General features: G+C 55.2%; 2 protein-coding genes across 2 annotated transcripts; one reads left to right on the top strand and one right to left on the bottom strand.

Annotated features, from left to right (window-relative positions):
• Positions 1-1,809: 1,809 nt before the first annotated feature.
• Positions 1,810-9,060, bottom strand: RAB5IF (RAB5 interacting factor). The gene is made up of 4 exons (XM_064465063.1): positions 8,853-9,060; positions 6,340-6,443; positions 4,229-4,358; positions 1,810-3,562 (listed from the first exon to the last, which is right to left on the bottom strand). The coding sequence occupies exons 1-4, from the start codon at positions 8,979-8,981 to the stop codon at positions 3,521-3,523; spliced, it is 405 nt and encodes a 134-aa protein (XP_064321133.1). The 5' UTR covers positions 8,982-9,060; the 3' UTR covers positions 1,810-3,520.
• A 5,232-nt stretch (positions 9,061-14,292) lies between these two features.
• Positions 14,293-24,062, top strand: MYL9 (myosin light chain 9). The gene is made up of 5 exons (XM_064465062.1): positions 14,293-14,406; positions 15,566-15,639; positions 21,357-21,560; positions 22,728-22,889; positions 23,111-24,062. The coding sequence occupies exons 3-5, from the start codon at positions 21,377-21,379 to the stop codon at positions 23,281-23,283; spliced, it is 519 nt and encodes a 172-aa protein (XP_064321132.1). The 5' UTR covers positions 14,293-14,406; positions 15,566-15,639; positions 21,357-21,376; the 3' UTR covers positions 23,284-24,062.

Genomic DNA, 24,062 nt, shown 5'->3' with positions numbered 1-24,062 from the left:
TCACCTGTGGGCAGCTGAATCTCAGCAACTGCAAGCACAGCCTTTGCAAGCTTGGAAATCAAGCTGAGGGAATGCAGAGGTGATGACACCTGCACAGAGGGGACAGAGGCTCCTCAGTGGTCTGCTCCCAGTCCCAACAGGCACCACTCACTTTAAGGACATCCCAAGCACTGTTAAAGACAAATTATGTCAGCAACGTTCCCTTGCTGGCCCAAAACCACAGGTAACCAGTTTACATCATGCTGTGTGCTCAGCCATCACAGCTGCAGAGTTACCCTGTGGCAGGCAGCAGCTGTTCTAGCTGGGGTCTGACAACTGATGTCACCGAGACACAAGGTGCCCAGCTGCACAGCCACCTCTCAACACCTGTTTGCACACCTTTGCACCCACACCGTTTTTCCCTTTAACACCAAAAACTAATCTGCATTAAAATTTTAACAGATATTATGCTTCAAGCCCAAGACTGACCATATGAAATTTCTCTGCCAGTTCCACACCAGAACACACTTGCTCCTCTCCCCACAAGGAGGTTAAGCCAAAGAATATCTCAGTTTCCTTCCTGCCAGAGATTAGCTTCTTTTTGCTGAAAGCCAAAGTGATGTTCCTCCAGGTCTGCAGCTAGCAGCGAGCTTCACAGAGCCTGCAGGCAGTACTGCCTCTTCTCCGCAACGTCATGTAGACCCCATAACGATGCAGCCTTCTGGTGGAGCCATAACTTGATGGCTGTGGCTCCTGCAGCTCAGCTCTCCAGTGCAGGAAAGACCTTTTTCTCCCAAGTCACTGCTCCACGGTAGCACAGACCCCCTGCCAGCCATTGGTTTAGTCCCCTGCCCTTCAAGGAGAGGAGAGTGCAGAGCCAGCATGCTCATTGTGCCAGTACCAAAACTGCTGAGGACAGAGGTGCTGCCCAAGCCCGTTCCCCCCACTGCAGCCCATACTCCTGTCAGCTGCTGCTCTTTGGTCCACCTACATGCGCTCTGCTAGACCATCCCTGTGTCAATCTCTCAAGTATCTGAAAAAAACCCCCTTGTTTTAACACTGCTCATCACTGCAAGATGCTCAGCTCCATTTCACAGGCTGCCACAACCCCTTGAGCTTCTTAAAATTAAACTAATTTCTCTGGGGGCAGACGCCATAGTTCTAGTTCTGTTGGTGATCAGCACAGGGGAATACCTGCTTCTAGCCATTGAGGCACCCCGTAAAACAGAAACCTTAAGAAATTAAAAGCTTGCAGCTGCGCAACTGCAATCACTAACTTATTTACCAGGAGCCTCAAGGAGATCCAGAGACCAATGTCTCTTCCACATGGTCACGATGCTCCTCAACTCAGCTTCCAGCCACTAGAGCTGTCAAGAACTGCAATGACCAATAAAATCAGCTGGTGGGAGTACAGGAAAGCAAGGAATAAAGCAAAAGGGCAGGTAAGCAACTCTCCAGCTCTGCATTCTCACTCTGGTCTCTGGACCAGACTTGGGAACTCTGCAGTGCAGCAGTGGCTCTGCCACAATTGCATGTCACGGGGCAGGGACAGCTGCTGAAGGAGAAGAACACAGCTTACATAGAGACAACGCTTGGCTTAATCCGCTTAATTACCCATTAAAGCACAGATCTAAGCATTGGCTACTACTTCCACTGCAAATGCTTCTGGCCCCTTCTAAAAGTGCAGGACTCAAGCCTGTAGCACAAGAGACTTGAGAATCCCAAAGAGCTGCTGGCTTAGATATTTACCAAAAATCAAACTCTTAAAGGAATCCCACACTCCCACCATTTTACAAAACTTCAAATACCAGAGGCTACAGAAGCTGCACAGTGGATTATCCAGACAACATTTATTAGAGCATTTCAAGTATACAATGATTTTACTGATGGCTGTGAGCAGCTAAAACACAAACAGATGCCAGTAGGAAAGGGTGACCTAGAACTAGCAGGCTACGCAATCCTCTTGGGAAATTAATGCTTTCAGCTGAAAGAAGAGGAAAAGAAAGTACCAGACTAAAAGATTGAGCAAGTTTGGGGATGGGAAGGAGAAAATGTAGATTTTTTTTATTTGAGATCACTTACTTAAATTGGCAACTCACAAGTAGCAGAAGCTATCTGCTATTGCACTCTCCCCTTGGCATCCCAAGGACCTAAATTAGCCAGGTGCGTTTTTTCCACGAAGGACAGCACTTTCCCTGGCAATGGAGGCCTGCACCGGTGGGCGATTCTGGAGCCCTAGCTCAGCACTTAAGAGATTTAGATCCCTGGCTTTGCATACTCACATATGAGAACCAGGCTGTTGGACTTCCATCAGCGAGGAAGCAATGCAGACTTTCAGCATGAGCACATTAAAACTATCAGCTCCTCACTATAAGGCAGCTTTAGGTCAGGACTCTTTTCGGGTGCCTGAGCTGTTGTTTAGAAAAGCAAGGACCACATGGCAACAAGACTACGAGGTCCTCTGACAATAACAAGGACTGTGCGTGTTTCCCAAGAACTATTTCTGAAAGACACATCTTTAAAAGTATCTTAAAGCAGAGACTCCCCCATTGATGCACAAGAAGGGCATGACTACGGAGGAACCGAGCTATGAAGTAACCAACTCATACAACGCACCTCACAAACCAGAGGCTATGTACTTCGCCTGATTTGCAAGTTAATAATTCTGCATTTAAGATAATAGCTGCCTCAATTGTGTCTTAGTGTCCTGCATTTATTAACAAGGAGCAGTTGAATTCAAGAGCTTAAAAAAACCCCAGAATTTAAATGCTTAACATTTAAAAGGGTATCTCCAGAATGACTGTCCTTCAAGACCACTAAGCTCTGAGGTATGCGATGGCAACTTAGTAGTCAGGCTAGCAGAATGCAGCAGAGTTTCTAAGCCTCCTGAATACACCTTCGTTAACAAATGAATCACAATTCTTTCTAGCAAAATTGCTTAAAAATTTGTCTTCGGCAAAGACCATTTAAAAATTCTGGTCAACAGCTGATTTGCAAGGAAAACAAAAAAATATTAGAAATGGTAACAATACAGTCTGTTTAATCAAATCAGATCTGATTACTCCGAAAACTTGCTAAGGACAGCCACTCAGCTCATATGGATACTGCAGTGCCTTCTTCCCACTTTTTAAAAACTGTTTGTCTAAAGGATAACAATGGAAGACAAGTCAGGATTTAATGACAGATTTCAAACAGAAGGGCATACATACATTAAATTAACAGATTCAACCTTCAGCACACAGGAGTTTTATAGGGTTACTGGCTAGAGTCACAGAAAGTTCCAAGTTTGAACAGTCTTGAACCACTTCCAAAAATTCCAATGGCTTTTTAATAGTTCCGACGATTAACGGGTATATAAAATGGAGACAGACTTCTCCAGCAGAAGAGTTGGGGGGCTCTTCTGGGCTAATCAGACCACTGGTACAGAAGGGAGTTGATTTGACTTCCTCCACCTTCCCACCAGTTCACTAAAGACTATGATTTATTAAAACCTTCTCAATTTACTGACAACTGATGTAACAGGCAAAAGCTGCAGGCTGTGTCAATCATAGTGGATGGCAGTATAGAAGATTATCCAAACAACCTGTGGAGAGGAGAGGAAAGGAAGTGAAAGTTATTTTGATGCCTGTGGAGAGGGTTCAGGCACAGAAAACAAGCCTCACGCCTTGCTCTCAATAGAGGACTGGGGGCTGAATTCCAGCTTTGAGATGATCTTGGAGAGATGTTATGATCATCACGTGCCACAAACGGTGGCACTCAACTTGCTTGCTTTCTGGGGTGACTAGCCTCTCCACATTAAAATCCCACCACAGTCCCTCTAGTGATTTAGAAACACCACCAAAGCAAGTGCTGAGTGCATTCAGAGAGCTGGGGGAGGGGAGAAAGGGAAAAACAAAAGACACCCAAAACACCAGTTTGGGTATGACTAGCTCTAAATGAAAATCCACCAGGATAATCTGGGACAGAGGATGGGAAGACATAAAAGTTGAGTGGTAGATGCAGAAGTATAGCTGCCTGTTCCTACATCCTATCTGGCAGAGAAATCCCAGGCATTAATACTGTATTTCATAGCCAGTAGCCATCACTTTTTGGGATTTTTTTTTTCCAACCAACTCCACTTATTCGATGATGTTAAAACATCTCTTTTCCACCAGTGCACCACCTCACCTGCTTTTCTTGGAGGCCTTTTCCCTCAGAAAGTGTACCAACACAATTCACTAATCAACTTAAAGAAAGCAAGAGGCATTACCAGAAACAGTGCAAAAGATGTCATGAATCCTTCCTTTGTTAGCTCCCATGTCCCGCCATACTCCTCCTCATCTATCTGCTGGAAGCTACTGAAGTAGAGGTACAGAACACCAGCATTGATCAGGCAGAATCTGTAAGAAAGAGATTACTGTCAGTGCAGTGATACAGGGTGCAGGTATCCAACGTGTCGTATGGCAATGCAGCAGTGAAGCATCTTTCATCTGCAGCACAGAAGCAGCAAAGAGGAACACTGTTCCTGCAACGCTTCCCAGGCAGCTCAGTCACTTCCTTAAAAGAGCACCTCCAGGTCTGCTTGCCATAGCACCCTCCTCCTAGTAAGGCTCAACAGACAGCAGTTGAAAGCTGGAATTATCAGCAGATCTGCAAACCCTGCAAGTTTTCTCATCCTGCACATCAGCAGCAGTCCTGCTCCCACACAGAATCCGATTTCCTTGTGTGTGCTATTTGATTTTGAGGCTGCTAAGAGGGCAGACTGTAAGACTCTATGCTCAGTGTTAGATCCCTGTTAACATCCCATGACCAAATGCAGTGACTTAGAGATGAGAGCCAGAGAAGACTCGATAGTACCCCCAGAGCCACAGCACTGAGGTTCAACTTGAGACAACTCTCAGGGCTCTCTAGTCTGTGCCAACAGTTACGCTGCAAGGGAGAGAAAAAACGTGACCTCCTGTTTGTCCTTAGACACTTTGGGCTCTACACCACCCCAGCTTAGGGCTGGGGCAACCTGGGGAGTGACAGGTACATTTCCTTGAGAGAAGGCTGCATAGGAAGGGCAATACAGGAAGACATACACAAAACTTCAGTGACTGGCAGCAAGCTGTGAGCAGCTGCGTGACTGCATACCACAGAGAAACCACGCACACAGTTCTAGAAGCTTTTAGTTTTCCCACTGTACACCAAACCGCTTCTATTTCTTATTAACGTTTAGCACAGGAATTGGCCTGGGTGCCTGAAGGTGCCTTGTGAACTAATGGATGACTAAGTAAGAACAATGCTTCTCAGCTACTCCACATCTGTTACTGCGAGCACTTTACATTTAACTGTTTGCATGTAGCTATCAAGTTGCTGTTGGAGCATCACTGCTTTACAGCCCTTTTTCCCTATATTTCAAACTCCCCCCTGCCTTAGAGACACTTGCTGCTACTCCCTCTACTTTCTTGCCACTGCAGGACACTTCAGAGGAGGGACAAGATGACAAGTCAGTTTTGCCTATGAAAAGCTGTGAGGTTGTGAGCTTGACTAGGCAGCGACATTTGCAAATAGGGACTCCTCAGAGCAGACGCAGCATCTTCCCATGCCCAGTGTTCAGAGCAGGGCTGTGTTTCCCGTCCCTGGTGTCCCTCCAGAGGCCTTCAGGCATGTGCCAGGACCCAACAAGTTTTCATTTCATAACAGAGTGCTCACTGCAGCCTTCAGACACCTGCTGGGAGGTGACCTGAATCCCACGTCTCGGTAGGGATCCAATGCATACATACCCTTCCAGGCACTGCTTTTCCCCCACACCATGGCTGAAAGAACAACTTCAGCAAGCTGAGAGTGCTGCAGGAGTGCTGCCAATGGCGCCACTTTGCCAGCTTGTTACCTACCGTCTTTGGTGTTTTGCAGAAACCTTTTCTTTTTCAAAAAGAAGCTGCCCCTCTTGTCTACTAACAGAGCCTCCTGTCTGAGGAAGGCTCCTGACTCAAAGGGGAGGACTACCACACCTTCCCCTCTATGGGCCTTACTCCGTAGGTGGCTGCACCAGGCACTATACTGAGCCCCTATTCACACATGCAGGAACTGGCTACTTCCCAAGTCAATTGAACCCCTTGTTCCCTTCTTCTACCCCAGCCCCCTTTAATAATAATAATAAAATAAATAATTTTTAAAAGCATTAATCAGGCTGAGGAGAGAAAAAGAAGCCGATGAAGACATGATTTGTATTAATTTCTTGATACATAACAGTCTGGAATGCTATGCTGGCTTTAAGACACATGGCAGACGGAGACTGTGTTTGACCAGCCCAGTGTTTATAGCACAGCTTTAAACCAGACACCAAGTAAAGTCCAAATGTGGGAAAGTACATGAGACAGAAAAAGAAATAAACCTTACACTGCTATTCCCACGAATCCCTTCAGAGGAACTACTCCCCAGATGATTCCCAGAATAACTGCAATGATCTGCCGGAACCAGTAGATGACATCTAAAAACTCATCCTGAGGAGATAAAGCACAAAAAAGATTTTGGCATTTACTATGTTTCCTTTTTTAAAGCATCAGATAATTAACAGGTGAAAATTTAACACAGTGAACACTTTGTTTTCCATTCAAAGTACAAGATACTGTACTCAGTGGCTGAAAGCAGCTTATGGCATCACACACCCTGGACTTCTCTGCTTCTAAATTAAATACGTGGCCTTGTCCTCCAACGGGCTAGCTGCAGAGGCAAACCAGTATCTAGTTTACTAAGATTCAGTTCTTTAAAAATTCACTGGAACAAAAGTTTAAAGACCTATTTATGCTTTAAGACTGCTACAGCCACCCTCAGTGCCCCAGGCCCTCCCCTACCCAGAAACAAGTGCTACCAGTAGCCAGTACTCAGGCCAACGCCAAACCACAAACCACCTCTCACACATACTACAAGCACATCTGCGTTCTTGCAGAGCAGCACTGAAGTGGTCATTCCTGTTCATTCGTAGGGCTGATACAACGGTAGGTGTTACAGCTGGACAATGCTAACTCACACTTTACATAAAATCCACTTCTCCTTGCATCTTTTTTCCTAGCCTCCCCAAGGAAGGGATTGCCCCAGCATACGCCCAAACGGCCTTAGTGATTTTACTGTAGAAGACACAAAGTTGTTTGGCTCCGTGCGGAAGACTATGTCCCCATCAGAGATGGTAGTTTCTCTCAGTCACTATGTTTCTCAGTCGTTTTAGCCTTTGGTTCACATCCTATTGTGTCAAAGCATTGGCACAGCCCCTCATCACTCCCCTTGCTAACGCGGAAATTTCTGCCGAATTTGTCAGGGGGGATGAGGTCAAGTACAGGAGAGCCCCACCAGTTCTGTTAGCAACAGCAACTGATAAGAAAAAAGCAGAGATTCATATCTGGCCCCAGGGAAAAGCAGGACAGAGTCCACACCTTCTCCACACTGAAAGGCAAAGCCAGCAAAACCGGGGAGCAGCTGTCCTGCTCCATCCATGCGGCCGCTGTGCCCGGATCATGCCAGGGATACGGCAGGACCTGGGATGAGCAGGAGCTCAAGAGCACCTTGCAGGTGTGCTGCTGGGGGCAGCAGCAGGAAGAGGCACTGACCAGGAGCGTTACAGCACATAGGAGATATGCACAAGAAAAAAGGCTTCACTAGTGCTAAAAACACTGTGAAGTCTGCAGCTGCCATGTTTTCACTCACACGTGGAAGGTTTGCTGCCAAACGTGAGCAAAACACGCAAGTTGAGCACACAGAGGCAATTCTGTAGAAACCAAACCTCTTTTGCATGAGATGGCGAGGCTAGAAACAGTAAAGCAGGCTGCAAACAGCTAAGCAACCACCACAGTGTTACTCTGCTGTGAGAGCGTACCCGTGCCGCGACACTGTAACGGAGAGGCTCTCACAGGTCTGTTCCTGCTGCTGCCCTTTCCCTTCAGGCCTGGCAGGTCAGCCTGATTTGCAAATACATTTTTTCCCCCCAACTTCTTAACGTAAATTGTATTTCTAGTTTTCTTTAAATTACACAAAGTAAATTTGTATTTATTCCCGGAACAGTTTAATCCAAAAGCCAAATTTAACTGAAGTATCGTAGTATAAACGCAGCTTGTGTTTTCTTTGGCTCCGCACCCAACTAGCGGAGGAGAGCTGGGTCTGCCACAGGCTACAGCACCGCAGGCGTGCCACACCTGCCTTCAGGAAGCACTCGGAGGGCAAGTTCTCTGCCTAAGAAAGGACACAAAACACCCCGCACTGGTTGTCCCAAGTGTGGAAGTCGCAGCCGGATTTGAAGAGCGCTACGTTCACCGGGACGCCTGCCAGGAAACAGCCCTAGCCTCACCTACGGAGCTGCGAGCCGCAGGGCGCTGCCGAGGCAGCCGCTCGGCGACACCGGGCTGGCGCAGGCCGCCCCGGCCGAGGGCACCGGCCCTCCCGGCCGGGCTGGAGCACGGCGGGCACCGCCGGCCCCTCCTGCGAAAGGTATCATTTAGGCAAACTTCGGAAACGCGTGCGCGGGAGACCTCCCCGCACCTTCCCGCAGCACGTCTAGGGCCGCCGCAGCTCCGAACAAGACCGGGCCGGACCGAGACGCCGTGCCGGGCGCTGCCCCCCCACCCCGCTGCCGCCCACTCTCCTCCTCCTCCCTTCATACGCGCTCCGGGGCCAAGCCCCGCGCCTCGCCGGCGGCGGGAGGCCGCTCCCGGCCCCCTCCACGGAGCCTCCCCCCGCCACAACGCCCGAAGCCCAGGGACCGGCGGGCAGGCCGCGGCCGCCCCGGCCCCGGCGCCGCCGGGCGAGAGCAGCCCCGCCGGCGGAGAGCGGGGCGGGGGCGGCAGGGACACCTCAACCCGCCGGGCCCGCGCCTAGCGGCAGACCCCCGGATCCCTTCCGGGCCGGCGCCGCCGCGGCCCCACCTTGTCGTGCCAGGCAGAGTCGCTGCGCAGCGCCTTGCCCCACACGGAGCCGCGCCCGGCCGCACCGCCGTTGGCCACCGCGTGCTGGTGCGCGTGCGGCGGCTCCTCCCTGCGCCGCGCGCCGCTCATCCTCCCTCCCGCCCCGCTCCGGTCCCGGCCACGGCCCCGGCCCCGCCGCCGGCCCGGAAGCGGCCGCCGCGCGCCGTCACCCGCCCGCGCCCCCGCTCCGCCAATCGCAGCGGCGTCTCGCGGCACACGTGACAAAGGCGAGCGCCGCTCCCCGTATGGCGGAAGGTAGGGGTCGGCCGTCCTCCGCCCGGCGGGGTCCGGCCCTGGCACCCGCCCTTGTCTTAGAGTCCTTAAGTCATGAAGGTTGGAAAAGCCCTCTGCGATCATCAAGTTCAACCGCCAACCCGACACCACCATGGCTCCTAAACCATGTCCCCAGCTGCCACGTCTACATGATACTCGAACACCTCCAGGGATGGAGGCTCCACCACCTCTCTGGGCAGCCTGTGCCAGGGCCTGACCGCTCTTTCGGTAAATAAATTTTTTCCTAAAAGCCAATCTAAACCTCTCCTGGCAGAGCTTGACGCCATTTTCTCTCACCCTATGGATAATTACCTGGGAGAAGAGACTGACCGCCGCCTCGCTACAGCCTCCTTTCAGGGAGTTGCAGAGAGCGAGAAGGGCTCCCCTCAGCCCCCCCTTCTCCAGGCTAAACCCCCCCAGCTCCCCCAGCCGCCCCCCAGCACACTTGTGCTCCAGACCCTGCCCCAGCCCCGCTGCCCTTCTCTGGACACGCTCCAGCCCCTCCAGGCCCTTCTTGTCCCGAGGGGCCCAAACCTGAGCCCAGCATTCGAGGTGGGGCCTCCCCAGGGCCGAGCACAGGGGCCCCATCCCTGCCCAGCTCCTGCTGGCCACACCAGTGCTGACACAAGCCCGGGGGCTGGTGGCCTCCTTGGCCACCCGGGCACTGCTGGCTCATGCCCAGCCGGCTGTCAGCCAGCCCCCCCAGGGCCTTCTCCGCCGGGCACTTCCCAGCCCCTCTGCCCCAGGCCTGGGGCGCTGCCTGGGGTTGGGGTGACCCAAGGGCAGGACCCGGCACTGGGCCTTGTTAGACCTCACACAACTGCCCTCGGCCCATCGATCCAGCCTGTCTGGATCCCTCTGCAGAGCCTTCCTGCCCTTCAGCAGATCAACACTCCCGCCCAGCTCAGTGTCATCTGCAAATTCACTGAGGGTGCCCTTGATCCCCTCATCCATATCATTGATAAAGATATTAAACAAGACTCATGGGAGGGGGGACCCTCGGGGTGCAGGGCAGCCCCCCTGGCCAGGCTCCCCTCCTCCCAGGATGTTCTGACTGCACTGTCTGCTCAAAATCCACAGTCATGCCTAGCGCCTTCTGTAGGCGGGCTGCAGGGCTGGAGGTGTTGGGAGTGGGAGAGCCTTTAGGATAAAACACAGCTGTGCAGGGCATTGCAGCTTGTTACCTCTGTTTATTCGAGCAGACATTACAGCAGCCAGACATATGCCGTCTGTAGAAGTTATGCCCTTGGAAGTGTATGCAAATAAAATAATCACATGTGGAGTCCTAAAGATTCACCTGTTTTTTTATATTCTTGCCTTACAAGAGCAATGGTATTCAACTTAGACACTCCTCATGAAAAAACATGTTGGGAATTACTTCTTCAGCATGGGGTGGGCAGGGTGTTTGGTTGGGGTTGATTCACCATTATCCCCTTCAGGGTGTGCTTATGTGGGCAGGTGGGCAAAGGCTGGATTTGTGACGATAAATGATCATATTTCCTGTATGTGCGTGTGTGTGGGTATAGATACCTCCTCCTGGCGGGTGGCATGATAGGTCGTTCAGGTCCATGGTGCTGGGCGCTGCTCAGGGCGTTGCTGGAAAACCTTGACCCTGTTATGAACCTTGCTGGTGGTGGTGAGGCCCGAGTCCTGCAAAGATAGCTCGTATGGAGCCGTTCCTTCCTCGCTTGCCCGTGCGCATCCCCACTGGTGCTGATGCATGATGAGGTTCGCTGTTTCGTTTCCCCATTAACAAACCCCAGGCCCAAGGTCCTGCATTTCTTTCTGTTGCACAAACTAGCAACCACGTGACGTGATGAGCCTCTTGGGAGCCTTACTGCTCTGTGTGAAACGCTAAATACTTCAGTAGCAGCCACCTTGCTGTGGATTTCAGCAGGACCTGGGAACCTTCAGGAGAAGACTGGACCTACCCGAGCTGTGTGTGGTTATCACGGAGGAGAGCAGGCAGATGAGTCCTTGTCCCAGACCTCCAATCACTTCCAGACAAGGCCATGTAATTTAAAAATTTAAATACAGATTATGCAAAATTACTTTTGGACTCCAAAAGTATCTTGCCCTGCTCCAGGCCCCTGAGCACATGTCCAACCCCTTGGGCATTTGCCACAAGCCAAAGGCTGGTCCAAGTCAACAGACCCATGTTGCATTAGCAGGAAGGGGACGGACATTGCTGTATCTCCAGCAGGACCTTTGCCTCTGACACCCCCACCATCACAGGGCCCTTTGCTGAGGGGCCAGGGTTCACATGTCCAGCCCCAGCCTTGCTCCTGGTGTGCTCCTCAGGTGCTTGGGGCATGGCAGCCCCTCTCCTGCTCCACTCCCTCCACTCTGTGATGGACACAGTGGGACCCCAGGCCTGATCTCTTCCAGGACTTTAGGCTGTGTCTTAGGCATGTGCGGAGTCTTGTTGTCCCCAGCTCCGTGCTCCTGCCCCAGGCCACTTTGCTGGGGTGGAAGTGCTTGCATGATGATGAGACACCTGGATCAGGGAACTGATCTAAAATTCATGTGCTAAGAAAAAAACCTGGCTTGTTTTACTCCATCTCCATTGCCCAATCTACTTCCCAGAGAGAAAACAAATTAAACTGGGGCTTGAAAGAACAAGGAGGAGGCAGGAGAGATGGCAGAGGATGTCACAGAGGTACAAACAGGCCCCCGGTAGGGGATGTGGGTTGGCAGGCACATGGAAGTAGGGGAGGAGGATTACATGGGGAGCCCTGGGCACAGGCAGGGGAAGGTGGGAAGGGCTGGATGGGGCTCAAGGGAGAGCCTGAGGGGATGTGTGAGGTGTTCCAGCAGCAGCCCCTTAGATCCACACAGCTTCAGAGGCTGTAAAGCATGCGAGGAGCTGCCATGTCCATACTGCCCCTCCTCACCAGTTCCCACCCTGCAGGGCGCAGCCTGACACCTGCCCAGTGGTGAGGAACGGGGGCTTGGAGAAGGACAGCGACCACCCCAGAGGGGCTGGAGGGGGGTCCTGCCTCCTGCCAGGCTCCCGGGGACCACTTGGACACAGTGGAGGCTGGGGCTTCCCTCCAGCATAGGCAAACCTGGGACCAGCCACGGGGTGGCAGCTTCGGCTGTCTGACTCCTGGGATTTTTTTCTTTTCTTTTCTTTTCTTTTCTTTTCTTTTCTTTTCTTTTCTTTTCTTTTCTTTTCTTTTCTTTTCTTTTCTTTTCTTTTCTTTTCTTTTCTTTTCTTTTCTTTTCTTTTCTTTTCTTTTCTTTTCTTTTCTTTTCTTTTCTTTTCTTTTCTTTTCTTTTCTTTTCTTTTCTTTTCTTTTCCTTCTCTTCTCTTCTCTTCTCTTCTCTTCTCTTCTCTTCTCTTCTCTTCTCTTCTCTTCTCTTCTCTTCTCTTCTCTTCTCTTCTTTTCTTTTCTTTTCTTTTCTTTTCTTTTCTTTTCTTTTCTTTTCTTTTCTTTTCTTTTCTTTTCTTTTCTTTTCTTTTCTTTTCTTTTCTTTTCTTTTCTTTTCTTTTCTTTTCTTTTCTTTTCTTTTCTTTTCTTTTCTTTTCTTTTTTTATTAAAAAGGCAAACCTCCTTTGGACCTCCTGGCCAGACCATGGGCATGGCAAAGGCTCTGCGCTCTCCCTGGCTTGCCGCTGCCTTGGCATAGCACTCAGCAGTATTTCCAACCCCATCTCCACGTTTGGCCAGCTCCTGATTCCTCCCGCAGCACAGCCTGTCCTTTGGAGGGGATGCAGGCAGGACACATGCCTCCAACAAAGGCTGAATGGCCTCCATGGCTCCCCTGCTCCCTGGAGGAGGCAATGCCCTGGCAGGTTTTGTCCAAGCAGCACAGGGACGTGGGTAGGATGTACCCAAGTCTGGCAGGCTGGTTTCTGGTCTTCTGAGCCATGAGGAACAAAATCTGTGCCCTGGGGAGGGGCTGGGCAGGGTGCTAGAGGGCAGGGCCATTGCTTTTGTGTCAATGATGAAACAGGGTTTCTTGACTTTTTAACTGTTTTTTTGTAGTGATGCCCCACAGGAGAATGGCATCTAAAGATTAATTTGTGTCACTGCTAATTTCTGCTCTTCACCTGTGTTGCTGCGAGTGCAGCCCAGATGCCGTCCCCTTGGCATGGCTCTGCCACACTGGGAAGTGCCCAGGGGTGACGACAGGGTATGGTCTTCATCCTTGAGCTCCCATGTCTCCATGGGCAATGCCCGAGCCATGGGCAGTGCCCGGGCAGAGCAGACCCAGCTGCCTGCTCCAGGGTTGGGTGAATCCCCCTCAGAAACACACCTGGTGTCTCCCTTTCCCACTTGCCTACTCCTCTGCAGGCTGGATTCTGGCCCTAGTGTCATGGGGTCCTGCAAACCAAAGATAAATCCCACCTGGGATGAAGTACGAGGGGTGAGCATCACCCTCCTGAGGGGGACCCCACAGGACTGGGAGCTCCTCTTGGCGACTGCAGGACTGGGATGAGGCACAGGGTTGCTTATGGGGAGGAAATGTGAGCAAGACCTGCTGCCCTGGAGAGGTGTTACAGAACTGGTGCCTGTGTTGCCTCTGGTGAAGGGTTGGAGCTCCCCATGGCTCCAGACCCCAGCTCGGGAATGGGGCAGGTCCCTGGCTGTTCTCTGCTCCAGGCCACTTTTTAAAGGACCTTTAAGGGGCTGGTTAACCGGGTCCTTCTGGGGGCTCGCAGCCCAGGGCAGGGGCAGGGCTCACCCCTACAGTGTGGTCCCACTTGACCGCTCACAGAGGCTTTCAGCCAACTTCGGTGCAGCCTTTGGGTGCCCTCGAGGCCTCTCCATGTAACCCAAGCCTGCTGGCAGGGGCCTGCCTCGGCCACACTGCTGCAGCCAGAGCTGCTCCAGGAAGCCCAGGGCAAACCGCCACCCGTGGGCCCCTGTTTGGGGTCACCCGTGGGTGCCCATGGCTCCGCAGGGCATGGTGTTCCCCTGTGTTACCAGCCTGGGAGGCGCAGGGACGCCGGCGGGGACCTTCCCAGCCCCCCGGGCGCTACCCCGAGCTGCGCATCTCCCCGCGGGAAAGCGGACACGCGTGGGCCGCTCCTGCCCCCCCTTTCGTCTATATAAGGCCGGGAGCGCCGTCCCACGGCCCCGGCCCCGCCGCATTCTTCTGCCTTGTATGGGCCGAGCCGGGATGGGCGGGCGGCACCGCCCCGGTCCCCGCCGCCCGCCCCAGGAGCCCCGCCGCCGGCCGGGCCCCGGCAGAGCAGCGCCGGCCGCCCCGCAGCTCCCCCGCTCCGGTCCAGGTGAGGCGGCTGCGCCAGGGTCCCGGCCCCGCCGCTCCCCGCTCCGCTGGACGGGACGGGACGGGAGCCGAGCGGCCACGGGGGCGGCCGGCACCGGGGGGAGCGGGGCGGCCCCGGTGGGGCGGGAGGGACCGGGCGGGATGGAGCCGGCGGCGGCCCCGGTGGGGCGGGAGGGACCGGGCGGGATGGAGCCGGCGGCAGCCCCGGTGGGGCGGGAGGGACCGGGCGGGATGGAGCCGGCGGCAGCCCCGGTGGGGCGGGAGGGACCGGGCGGGATGGAGCCGGCGGCGGCCCCGGTGGAGCGGGAGGGACCGGGCGGGATGGAGCCGGCGGCAGCTCAAGGGGGGGAAGCGGCAGGATGGGAGGGGGCGGCTGCCCCGGGGAGGGCGGGAGGGAGCAGCCCCCAGGCGCCCCACCACTGCTGCGGTGCTGGAGCTGGTGCCGGGGTGAGCCCTAGGGAGGGGGCGACACGGGGGTAGGAGAGGCCCCGGGGCGCCCCTGCCAGGCACCCCTCTGCCCGGGCGGGCGGGGAGAGCCTCTCTCCGGGGCCCGGCAGGGATGTCCCAGCTGGAGGCGGGGGGAGAATCGGCTGGAGCAAAGCTCTCGGTAACTGCCTGCAATGACTTGGAGCTGGGAGATCCCGGCTGCCCGGGATGGCAGTGCTGCAAGAGTAGGACCTGTTGCCTGTGGCTTCACCCGCCTCCTGGTTTGTGAGAGCTGTTCATGTCTGGAACATCTGCTTTTCCCCCAAGTCTTTTTTGCTGATGGCCAGAGCCAACATCCAGGCGCATACATGATGCTCCAGAGATCTCCCCAGCGACTTGTGAGCCACTTCAGTCAATAAACTGTTGTAAGGCAGAAAAGCTTTATCTTAGTTCCCTCAGTGTTAAATGCAGAGGAACGCTATGTTTTGTTTAGCCTTGCCCATGAAAACTTGAGGTCCTCTTGGCATCCCTCCCTGCATGCCCTTTTGGTAAAAAATTTTATGACTGTGATAAAAGCCAGGGAGGCTTTGAAACATGGATGTGTAGGAGAAGGTGGCAGCTGAAGCAGCATTCTTTGGAGAGGAACATCCCCAAGTGTCAACAACCACTACTGCTGACCAAAGATGGTTGGGTTTCTTTAGTCACTTGAATTTTTTTCCTCTCGTCACTGGCAGGCTCTGTGCAGCTGTAGGAGGAGTTTGCGGTCACCTCCCCCTCTGAGACACTGCAACCAGATTCCCCCACTGAGGTGAGCCCCTTAATTCTCCTGGGAGAATATCAAACCCAGTCCAGGGCATGTTATGCTGGTGGTCTGAGGTCATGAAGACCTTCTGCCCCATGGTCCTGTTTCCCAGCCTCCCCAGGCATCAGAAGGGTGTGAGGTGCTGGGTCCTTTGTGTGGTGATGGTGTCTGTGCATGGCCGTCTTGTGGTGGCCCCAGAAGCTGTGTTTTGGAAGGGTTTGCATGTGCTACATGGGCATGGTGAGGTCCTTGTCCCCTAAACTTGGTGGGAAGGAGATAGCCCAGAAACCGTCTTTTGAACTTGCAGCTGAGCCTCACGGCTGCACATGGGCCTGGCCAGGTCCCTGGTGTGCAGCAGGAGCCATGGGAGCGCTGGGATGAACTCTCCCTCCTGGGAGCTGCTGCACACTTACCTTTGGCTCCCTGATTCTACCCTGCTCCTTCTCCTCTGCACGTGAAACCTGCTTGCTGGCTTCAGTGCTGGTAGCTGTGGCTGGTCTGCGGACACAGCCCAGTGCTCGGGTTCTGCTTTCCCCTTGCCTCCAATCTCCCTCGCCCACATCCATCTCTAATAAGGCCAAAAAAGGAACAGGATGGCAGCCCGCCTCCATTCCTGCAGTGCCTCCTGCAGCTCCTGGTGCCTTTGGCCAGTGGTGCAGCTTCCCCGGCAGCAGGGACGGAGCTGAGCAACGCCACATCCCCAAGGGCATCCTGAGCAGGGCTGTGCTGGAGGAGAGGGATGGTTTGGCAATAAAATAGGCAAGGAAGATGAGCTGCTCCCTGCTCACTCCTCGAGCATACGACAGCCTGGTCCGTGTGTCCCGCTGGTTCTGGAGGCGGGATGTCTGCTCCTGGGCAGACAGAAAGGCTTTGCGGGTGGAAGGATGCCCTGGCTGCAGCACTGCCTGCAGCTTCCTGTGCCAGTGTGGGATGCTGCAGGACATCACCCACGCAGGCCGTCGTGCCACCGTGGGAGAGGGGATGGGAACTGCTGCCTGTGCTGAACTACAGGACCTCCTGTGGCACTGCAGTGTGTCGAGGTGTGGCTGGCCATGCATTGTGGAGGGCCAGTGCTTGCCTGTTACTAACACAGCTCTGTTGTGGCTCGCTGGTACTAGCTGCTAACTTTGGGAAGACTATTGGGCAGAGATTTAACCACAGTCCCTCCAAGGGCCTATTGTTCACCCTGCAAGGGTGTTCTCTGGTACAGCCCAGGCTGTTTGAATTGCTCTTTCCCTACCCTGACCAAAATCATCTCGCTGCTGGGATCTTGTGGCGGAAAGGAGCTCACTGCAAGCAGTGATGGTGTCTATCTCCAGCTGTGCTGGACACCGCAAGGCAGCCCCATGCGGTGCTGGAGCCTCGTCAGCACTTTTAAGAGGTGGCTCCTGCAGTTGTATGGCCAACTTTGGAGGGGCCACCCTTGGGAAACCCTTAGCAGCATATCCTGGGAGATCATTGCTTCTGAATACACAGGAACACCCTGGGGCCTGGGGCCAGTCTGCTGCCATCACAAGGGCAGCTGCCCTGTCCCCCTCGCCGCCCGGGCACCCCTCCTTCGTGCCAGGCAGACCTGCCACAAGCCTGCTCAGCCCACTGGCCCAGCAGCAGCTCCCCTGTTTTATTTTTCAGCTGTGATAGTGAGCTGGAGCAGCACAGGCAAAGATGCGGGGTAGGGAAGGGTGGAAGTTGGCAGGAGGGAGGAGGACGGGGCTGGGACAGGACTGCCTGCCCTGGCAGCGCTGCGATGTCCCTTTGGCTTATCCCACCCTCCCCAGCATACTTAGGAAGCAGCACCAGGATGGAGTTTGGTTTTTACCAAGTGAAAATACATGGTCATTTATTTTTCTGGTAACTGTGGGTATTTGCTCTTTCTCTTTAAAATGAAACTATTTTCTTTACTAACTTCTGAACTTTTAAAGCCAGCCCTGTGGCCCCTTGGCTTTGACTCTAAAGTGGGGAAGGCACAAGTCCAGTGGTGCAGGAGGCAGGGGGATCATCTTGGCAGGAGCAGTGGCAGAAAGATGAGGGAATAAGGGCAGCCTGGTCATGGGGCGAGTGTGGTGATCAGGTTGGTGCATGGCCTTTGTGCCAGGCTGGCTGGGGTCTCACCCCGGTGCTAACCTTGGCTCTGCTGCCTGAGATCAGCAGCTCCTGGGCTGGAGCAGTGCTGGGTTGGGCTTTCAGCAGGAGGTGGCAGGAGCAGGACCAGCCTCTGTGGGTTTCCTTCTTGCCAAGCAGGAAGCTGGAGGTTTGGTGGCTGCACCCACTGGCTCAGCCGAGTCCACCCCAGCGTGCAGGACATAATGGCTGGGCATTCCCTGAAATGGTCTGAGCAGCGGGTTTTTGGGAATCCCAGAAAGCATGGGCTTGAACACCAGGAGTGTGGCCGCTGAGCTCTTGCGCAGAGCACGGTTTGCCCTGTCAAATCCGGCCTTGCTGCAAAGCACTTCTGTCTCACGCAGGAGGCACCTTTCCCTGCACTGACCCAAAAAAGTCTCTTCCATTTCCCAGGCAGCCCAAGGAGGTCTGCTCACAGCAGAAACAGAATGATTAGGAGATGACCAGGCCAAGCTGGACCTTGGGACCAAGCATCTTTCCAGGGCATATTTTGCATCAAACAGCAAAACCATGTGCTGTCAAAATCACACTTAATCCCCTTAACGAGAACCATCTCTCTGGAGGGGGTGCCAAGCTGTGCTTCTGCTGCTGGTCACAGCCGGGACAGGGTAAATATTTAGATAATATTAATTCATGTGGTGAGAGCAAAACTCCAGTTTATTTCTCTAGTCTTCTGCTAATAATTCTGCTAATAATTCAGCATGTTTTGAAAGCTGAGCCCAGTGCCATGGGCCAGCAGCAGAGCTTTTATTGCTGGCTCTGGCCCGGCACAGCAAAGTTGTGGTGTCCAGCTGAGCTTCCCCACAGTGCTGCCTGGGGGACGGTCACAGGCCGGCCGCACGCGCTGGTGTCTGGCAGGGCACGCGGAAGGAGGCTGTCTATTGCAAGGAGCTTCATGGTGCAGCAGTGCTGGAGGAAGCAGCGGGCAAGAGATGGGCTGCGGGGGGTGAGATCTGCCCACCCAGCTGTGGGCATGGCTGGGCTCTCCGGTCCTGCCGCTCTCAGCTGGCTGGTGACAAATGTCTCTTTCCTGGTGGGCACTGGGAAGGGACCAGGTGTTTGGGGGATGGTGGGGTGAGTTGATGACTGCTGTTAGGTGCTGGGTGCTGGCCAGGGCAGCTGGGGCAGTGCAGGGCAGGGGGCTGACAGCAGTGTGGTTTCTATCCCAGTCCTGCAGCCACTGGGGCTCATGGGGGATGAGGTGGGGAATGTCTACCGGGGGACATGGAGCATGTTCGCTGCAGATGAAGGGCCCAGCTTGGGCTCGGTGGGTGCTGCCAGGCTTTCTGGTGTGGTGCACCCACAGTGGGGGGGTGTCAGGGTGGGGGGAGGGTCCCCAGACCCCTCCGAGCTTGAGTGGAGACCGTGGTGCCAGGCAGCCGTGCTGGCACTGACACTGTAGCTGGTATTTGGCACTTACCACAGGCGCCCCCTCACCCCTGTGATGTCCTTCCAGCACAGCTAGGGAAGCCTGAGGACTGCAGCTGCTTAGGGAACCTGTTCCAGCCCCCACATCTGCAATGCCTTGAAAGAGGGATAGCAGGAGGGGAGGGAAAGAGCTGGAAAGCAGGTACAGTCTGGGGGGGGCTGGCAGGAGCTGTGCAGGAGATGGCTGTTTGCCCCAGTCTGTGCCAGCACTGGGGTCCCACTGGGAAGGATGCTCCCCAAGGCCCTGCAGTGTCCCGGGGTGGGTCAGCATTAAGGACCCAGCTGGGAAGCAGATCCTGGAGCAGCATGCCCAGGGTGGCCAGACCAGCCAGGCACGGTTGCTGGCACGCAGCTTGCTGGTGGTGCTGCTTTGTGCTGCTTCTTGCAACATGATGTTGCTCCTTAACTGCTCCACATCCCCTGCCAGAGAAGGCAGGAACCCAGGCAGCCCTGCTGCCCACTGTGGCACAGGGCACACAGCACAGCAGAGTAATAATATTCTGCTCTTCTTCCACAGAATTAATTCATTAACCATTAATTTAATGTTCCCTCCCCAGCTGCTCCCCATGCCAGATGCTGACCCAGATGGGGAAAATGAGGCACAGGGCTGCATGTGAGGAAGAAATGCTTGCAGTAGAAACATGAGGGCTCTGAGCAGCCTCTCTCCTTTGGGCTGACCTCGCCCCAGACTTTCTCTCAGGGCCGTGCTGAGCTGGCAGCCACCACCATCCCACTGCCAGGCTGGTCTTTGCTGGCATCTTGCTGAGTTACCCTTGGCAGGATTCGACTGGGAGGGGTCTGAGCATCCACCTCTCAGGCACCATTGGTGGTTGCTGGGGGTGCCGAGCACCCTGTATAGATCCCATTTGGGTCCCAGCAGCCATGGTGCAGGGTGCCTTAAGTACTGACTGCATCCCTCAGCCTGGCAGTGGCAGGGGATATCACCAAACCCCTGCTTGGAGTCTCTGAAGGTGCTTGGGTACCTCCTTGGGGTGGGAACGGGCTCTCTGCTCCAGCCCAGCTCTGCTGGGCGCTTGCCAGCATGGGCTGGGGGCAGGACGCCCTCCTTTGAAAGACCAGGTTTTCCTGCCAGGGTCCTGCCTGGTGGTGTTTGGGGTCCGTGCAGCCCCTTTGCCATTCCCCATGGGACATGCATTGCCACAGCCATGTCCCCAAAGGTCTGTCCATCCCACTGCTGTCCCCCTCTTTGCCCCTCTGGGCTGTTCCCTTCTCCTGGCATTCATTACCTGTAACAACAGCACCAGACCTCAGCATGCCGCGGTCTCAGCATTGTTTGGCCGCTCTCCCTCTGCCACGCAGGAGCTTTGCAGCCCCTGGAGGTCCACTAGCCCCCTCCCCTCCACTTCGGTGCCCTTCCCTTGGGCTCCCCGGGCAGACCATGGGGTGCATTCAGGCCATGGCGGGGAGGGAGGCAGCGAGCGGCCTTTGGCCCGGCAGTGGCAGGAGGTGGGATGGATGGAGGGTGGGACGGAGGGGGAAGGGAGGCAGTGGTATGTAAGGAATGTGCCCGGAGCAGATAACCCCTTCCTGCTGGCTGGGTGCTGGGTGCTGCGTGAGCCCATCTCCTGGGATGCAGCTGGGGGCTGCTTTTGCCCAGGGAAAGGGAGGATGCTGGGGAGACCTGTCACCCTGGGAGCTGGGCCAGGGATGGCCGGGGAGAGCCTTGTCAGAGGAGGAGGGGAGGCCTGGGGGTGGGGGGTATGGCTAAGCTCTGCCTAAAATACTGAGGCACCTGTCCCCATGGTCCCCCGGGACTGTCGCCAGGAGGGGATGCTGGGTGCTGGGCTTGGCATCTCTCCCTGTGCCTGGGATGCAAAGGGGACAGGTAGCAAGCAGGTTTGGGAGTCTGGGGGCTGAGGGTACAGGCAGGGAGCCCTGTCTGCAGCCAGTGGGGACAGCCCTGGGAAGGGGTGCCAGTGAGCTCTGCCTGCTCTTGTTACTTCCCAGGGGACTCAGAGCTTGAGTCTCACCTGTCCCCATGTCTGACCCTGCAACTGCCTTATCTCACTGTTGCCGAACTGTGTGACAGCCAGGGGATCTGAGGCACAGGACTGGAGGTGCCAGCAGTTGTGTGTCCCTGCCTCTGCTCCCACCCCCTGGGCTCTGCCTGTCCCCAGCCCTCCTGACGCTCCTGCCTGCTGCCCTGCCCCTAGCTACCGCCCCAGCCGCCAAGATGTCCAGCAAACGTGCCAAAGCCAAGACCACCAAGAAGCGCCCCCAGCGCGCCACCTCCAACGTCTTTGCCATGTTCGACCAGTCGCAGATCCAGGAGTTCAAGGAAGCCTTCAACATGATCGACCAGAACCGCGATGGCTTCATTGACAAGGAGGATCTGCATGACATGCTGGCTTCCCTTGGTGAGGAGATCCTTCCCTCATGGCTCCATGTGTCCCTTGGCCCTTCTGCCCCCAATGCCTCCTCGGCAAGCGGGGCAGCTGCTGGGTGACTTCGTGCCTCACACCCAGCATTGAATACCGGCTTTGGTGGGATGCCATTGAGGCACAGCCCTCCTGCTTTGGGCCAGCCCAATCCATGCTGGCTGCAAAATCTGGTGGGGGGAATTTCTCTGCTGACACCAGTTGACTGTAGAAGGTGTGCTTGCGGGGGCACCCGAGGGCAGCATCTTGGTTTTACAGCCATGCTCACTAGAAGGGAAGAGACCCTTGGGGTTGGAGAAGCTTTGCCCCAGGAGCAACCACGAGCTGCAGCCATTGAGTATTTGAGTAGCCTCACTCCAATATTGTCTGGGATTGTTCCCTGCAAGACAAAGCCCCTGTTGCTCTCAGCCTGGGTGACAGAAGAGGCCGGTCCCTGCACCGGCATGATACCTTGGCTGGTTGAGACTTGCAGGTCTGGCTGTGCTCCCCACCCAGAGCCCATTTTCCTTTGCTGCAGGCCACAGCTCCCGCCTCCCACTCCTGGTACCTCTACCATGCTTTGGGAGGTCTGTCAATGATTGACCTGGCCACCAAACCTGTTCTGGAGGTCCTGCCTGGCCATGGGAGGGACCTCCCTCCTCCGTGTGAGCAGTGGCTCTGGGAACAGAGAGGGGCCAGGCGTTGGGCGTACACAGACCTCAGCAGGGGATGTTAAACCATCCTTGGTGCATCCATGGTAGGAGTGGTGCTAGGGACATCAGCAGCACAAGGCTCCCGTGGGCACATTGCTGCCCCTCTCCTCGGGTGGTGTTGGGTGTCAGCTGCCACGGTAACAGGGAAAAGCCATGGGTTTAGTACCCGGTAACCCCCAGATGAATTCCTGCATCTCCCTTAAGGCTGAGCCTGGCAGAGCTTGGTTCCAGGTGGCCTCCAGCATGGATTAAGGCATGGGGAGCGATGCCAAAGCGGGGAGCCCTGGGCACTGCGGATCCCCCCTTCCCTTGTTTGTGGGGTGGGTGAACATGTGCCAGCAAATTAATTTGCAATGAAAAAAGACCCAGCTGGCTGGGTGCGTGGGCTGGCCTTGGGGATGGGAGCTGTGGGGAGCACAGGGCCCTCACCCTCACCCCTGCCTGTGTCCGGCAGGGAAGAACCCCACCGATGAGTACCTGGAGGGCATGATGAGTGAGGCGCCTGGGCCCATCAACTTCACCATGTTCCTCACCATGTTCGGGGAGAAGCTGAATGGCACTGACCCGGAGGACGTCATCCGCAACGCCTTCGCCTGCTTCGATGAGGAGGCGTCAGGTACGGGCACTGCCTGCACAGCCTCATGTTGCCTGCCCGGGTGCTTTGCCCCTCGGGCATGCAGCCAGGATGAGGGCTGCGGCCAAATCCCTGGGGACAGTCCCCAAGCAGCTCCAGAGTGGGAGAGCTGGGCAGGGGTGTCCTTGGGAGAGGTGGAGAAGATCCTGCTGCTCAGTCTCTCACAGTGTCCCCAGCTAACCCCCCCCGCACTGTCCCTGCAGGCTTCATTCACGAGGACCATCTGCGGGAGCTGCTGACCACCATGGGAGACAGGTTTACTGACGAGGAGGTGGATGAGATGTACCGGGAGGCGCCCATTGACAAGAAGGGCAACTTCAACTATGTGGAGTTCACCCGCATCCTGAAGCATGGGGCCAAGGACAAGGATGATTAGAGCCTGGGGCCGGTCACCCCCTCTGCTTCCTCCTGCACATGCTCCCCACCCCTCGGCCCCCTCTTGCTCTCCCACAGCAGGCTCCCCCCGTGGGAAATACCTCCCAGGACCAGCACCCCACATCGGGTCACGCTTGGAGGGGAAGCGCTCCTGTCACTGTGCTGCTGTGTGCCCATCCATCAGCCCCAGACCTCCCCTCCCATCGCCTCTCCCACCCACAGGCTTGCCCTGCTGGGAGCCCCAGCCTTCCTGTGACCCCCTCCCCAGCAGCTGTTGACCCCCTTGAAGCCACCATGCCGCTGGTCCCTGGGGCCAGGGTGAGCATCCCAGGTGAGCGCTGGCCTGCAGGCATTTTGGCTAGCTTGAGCCCAAGCAATCCCGGTCTAGGGCTGTAGCAGAGAGAGAAAGCATCTCTCCCCTCTCCTCCCGCACTCCCTTCTTTCATGAAAGAAAAAACACTGTTTCCTTCCCCCTGGCTGTTTTATGGCTTTAGAGCCTGTGATCTGAGAGATTTGGGAAGCTGAAGTGGCGTACAAAACCTGATGGGTGTTATATAGAGACGTGCCATGTGTGGCTTCCTTGTGGATGGGTGCCATGCTGTGCCGTGCTATGCTGCCTGCCTGCCTGGTGGGTTTGCAGGGCAGGTTCGGGCACTGCATCTCCCCACTTCACTGCCATTGCCAGCCAGGGACTCTTCCAGCAGTGCAGCCTGTTTTCAAAGCCAAATTGCTCCTAACCCATGTAAAATCAGCTTGACCATAATTTTCCACCTTTGCTGA

Source organism: Phalacrocorax carbo, chromosome 14 (genome assembly GCF_963921805.1).
Source record: "Phalacrocorax carbo chromosome 14, bPhaCar2.1, whole genome shotgun sequence".
Taxonomy (NCBI): Eukaryota; Metazoa; Chordata; class Aves; order Suliformes; family Phalacrocoracidae; genus Phalacrocorax; species Phalacrocorax carbo.
Note: the sequence above shows the minus strand (reverse complement) of the source record. Positions and strands in the feature narration are given on the sequence as shown.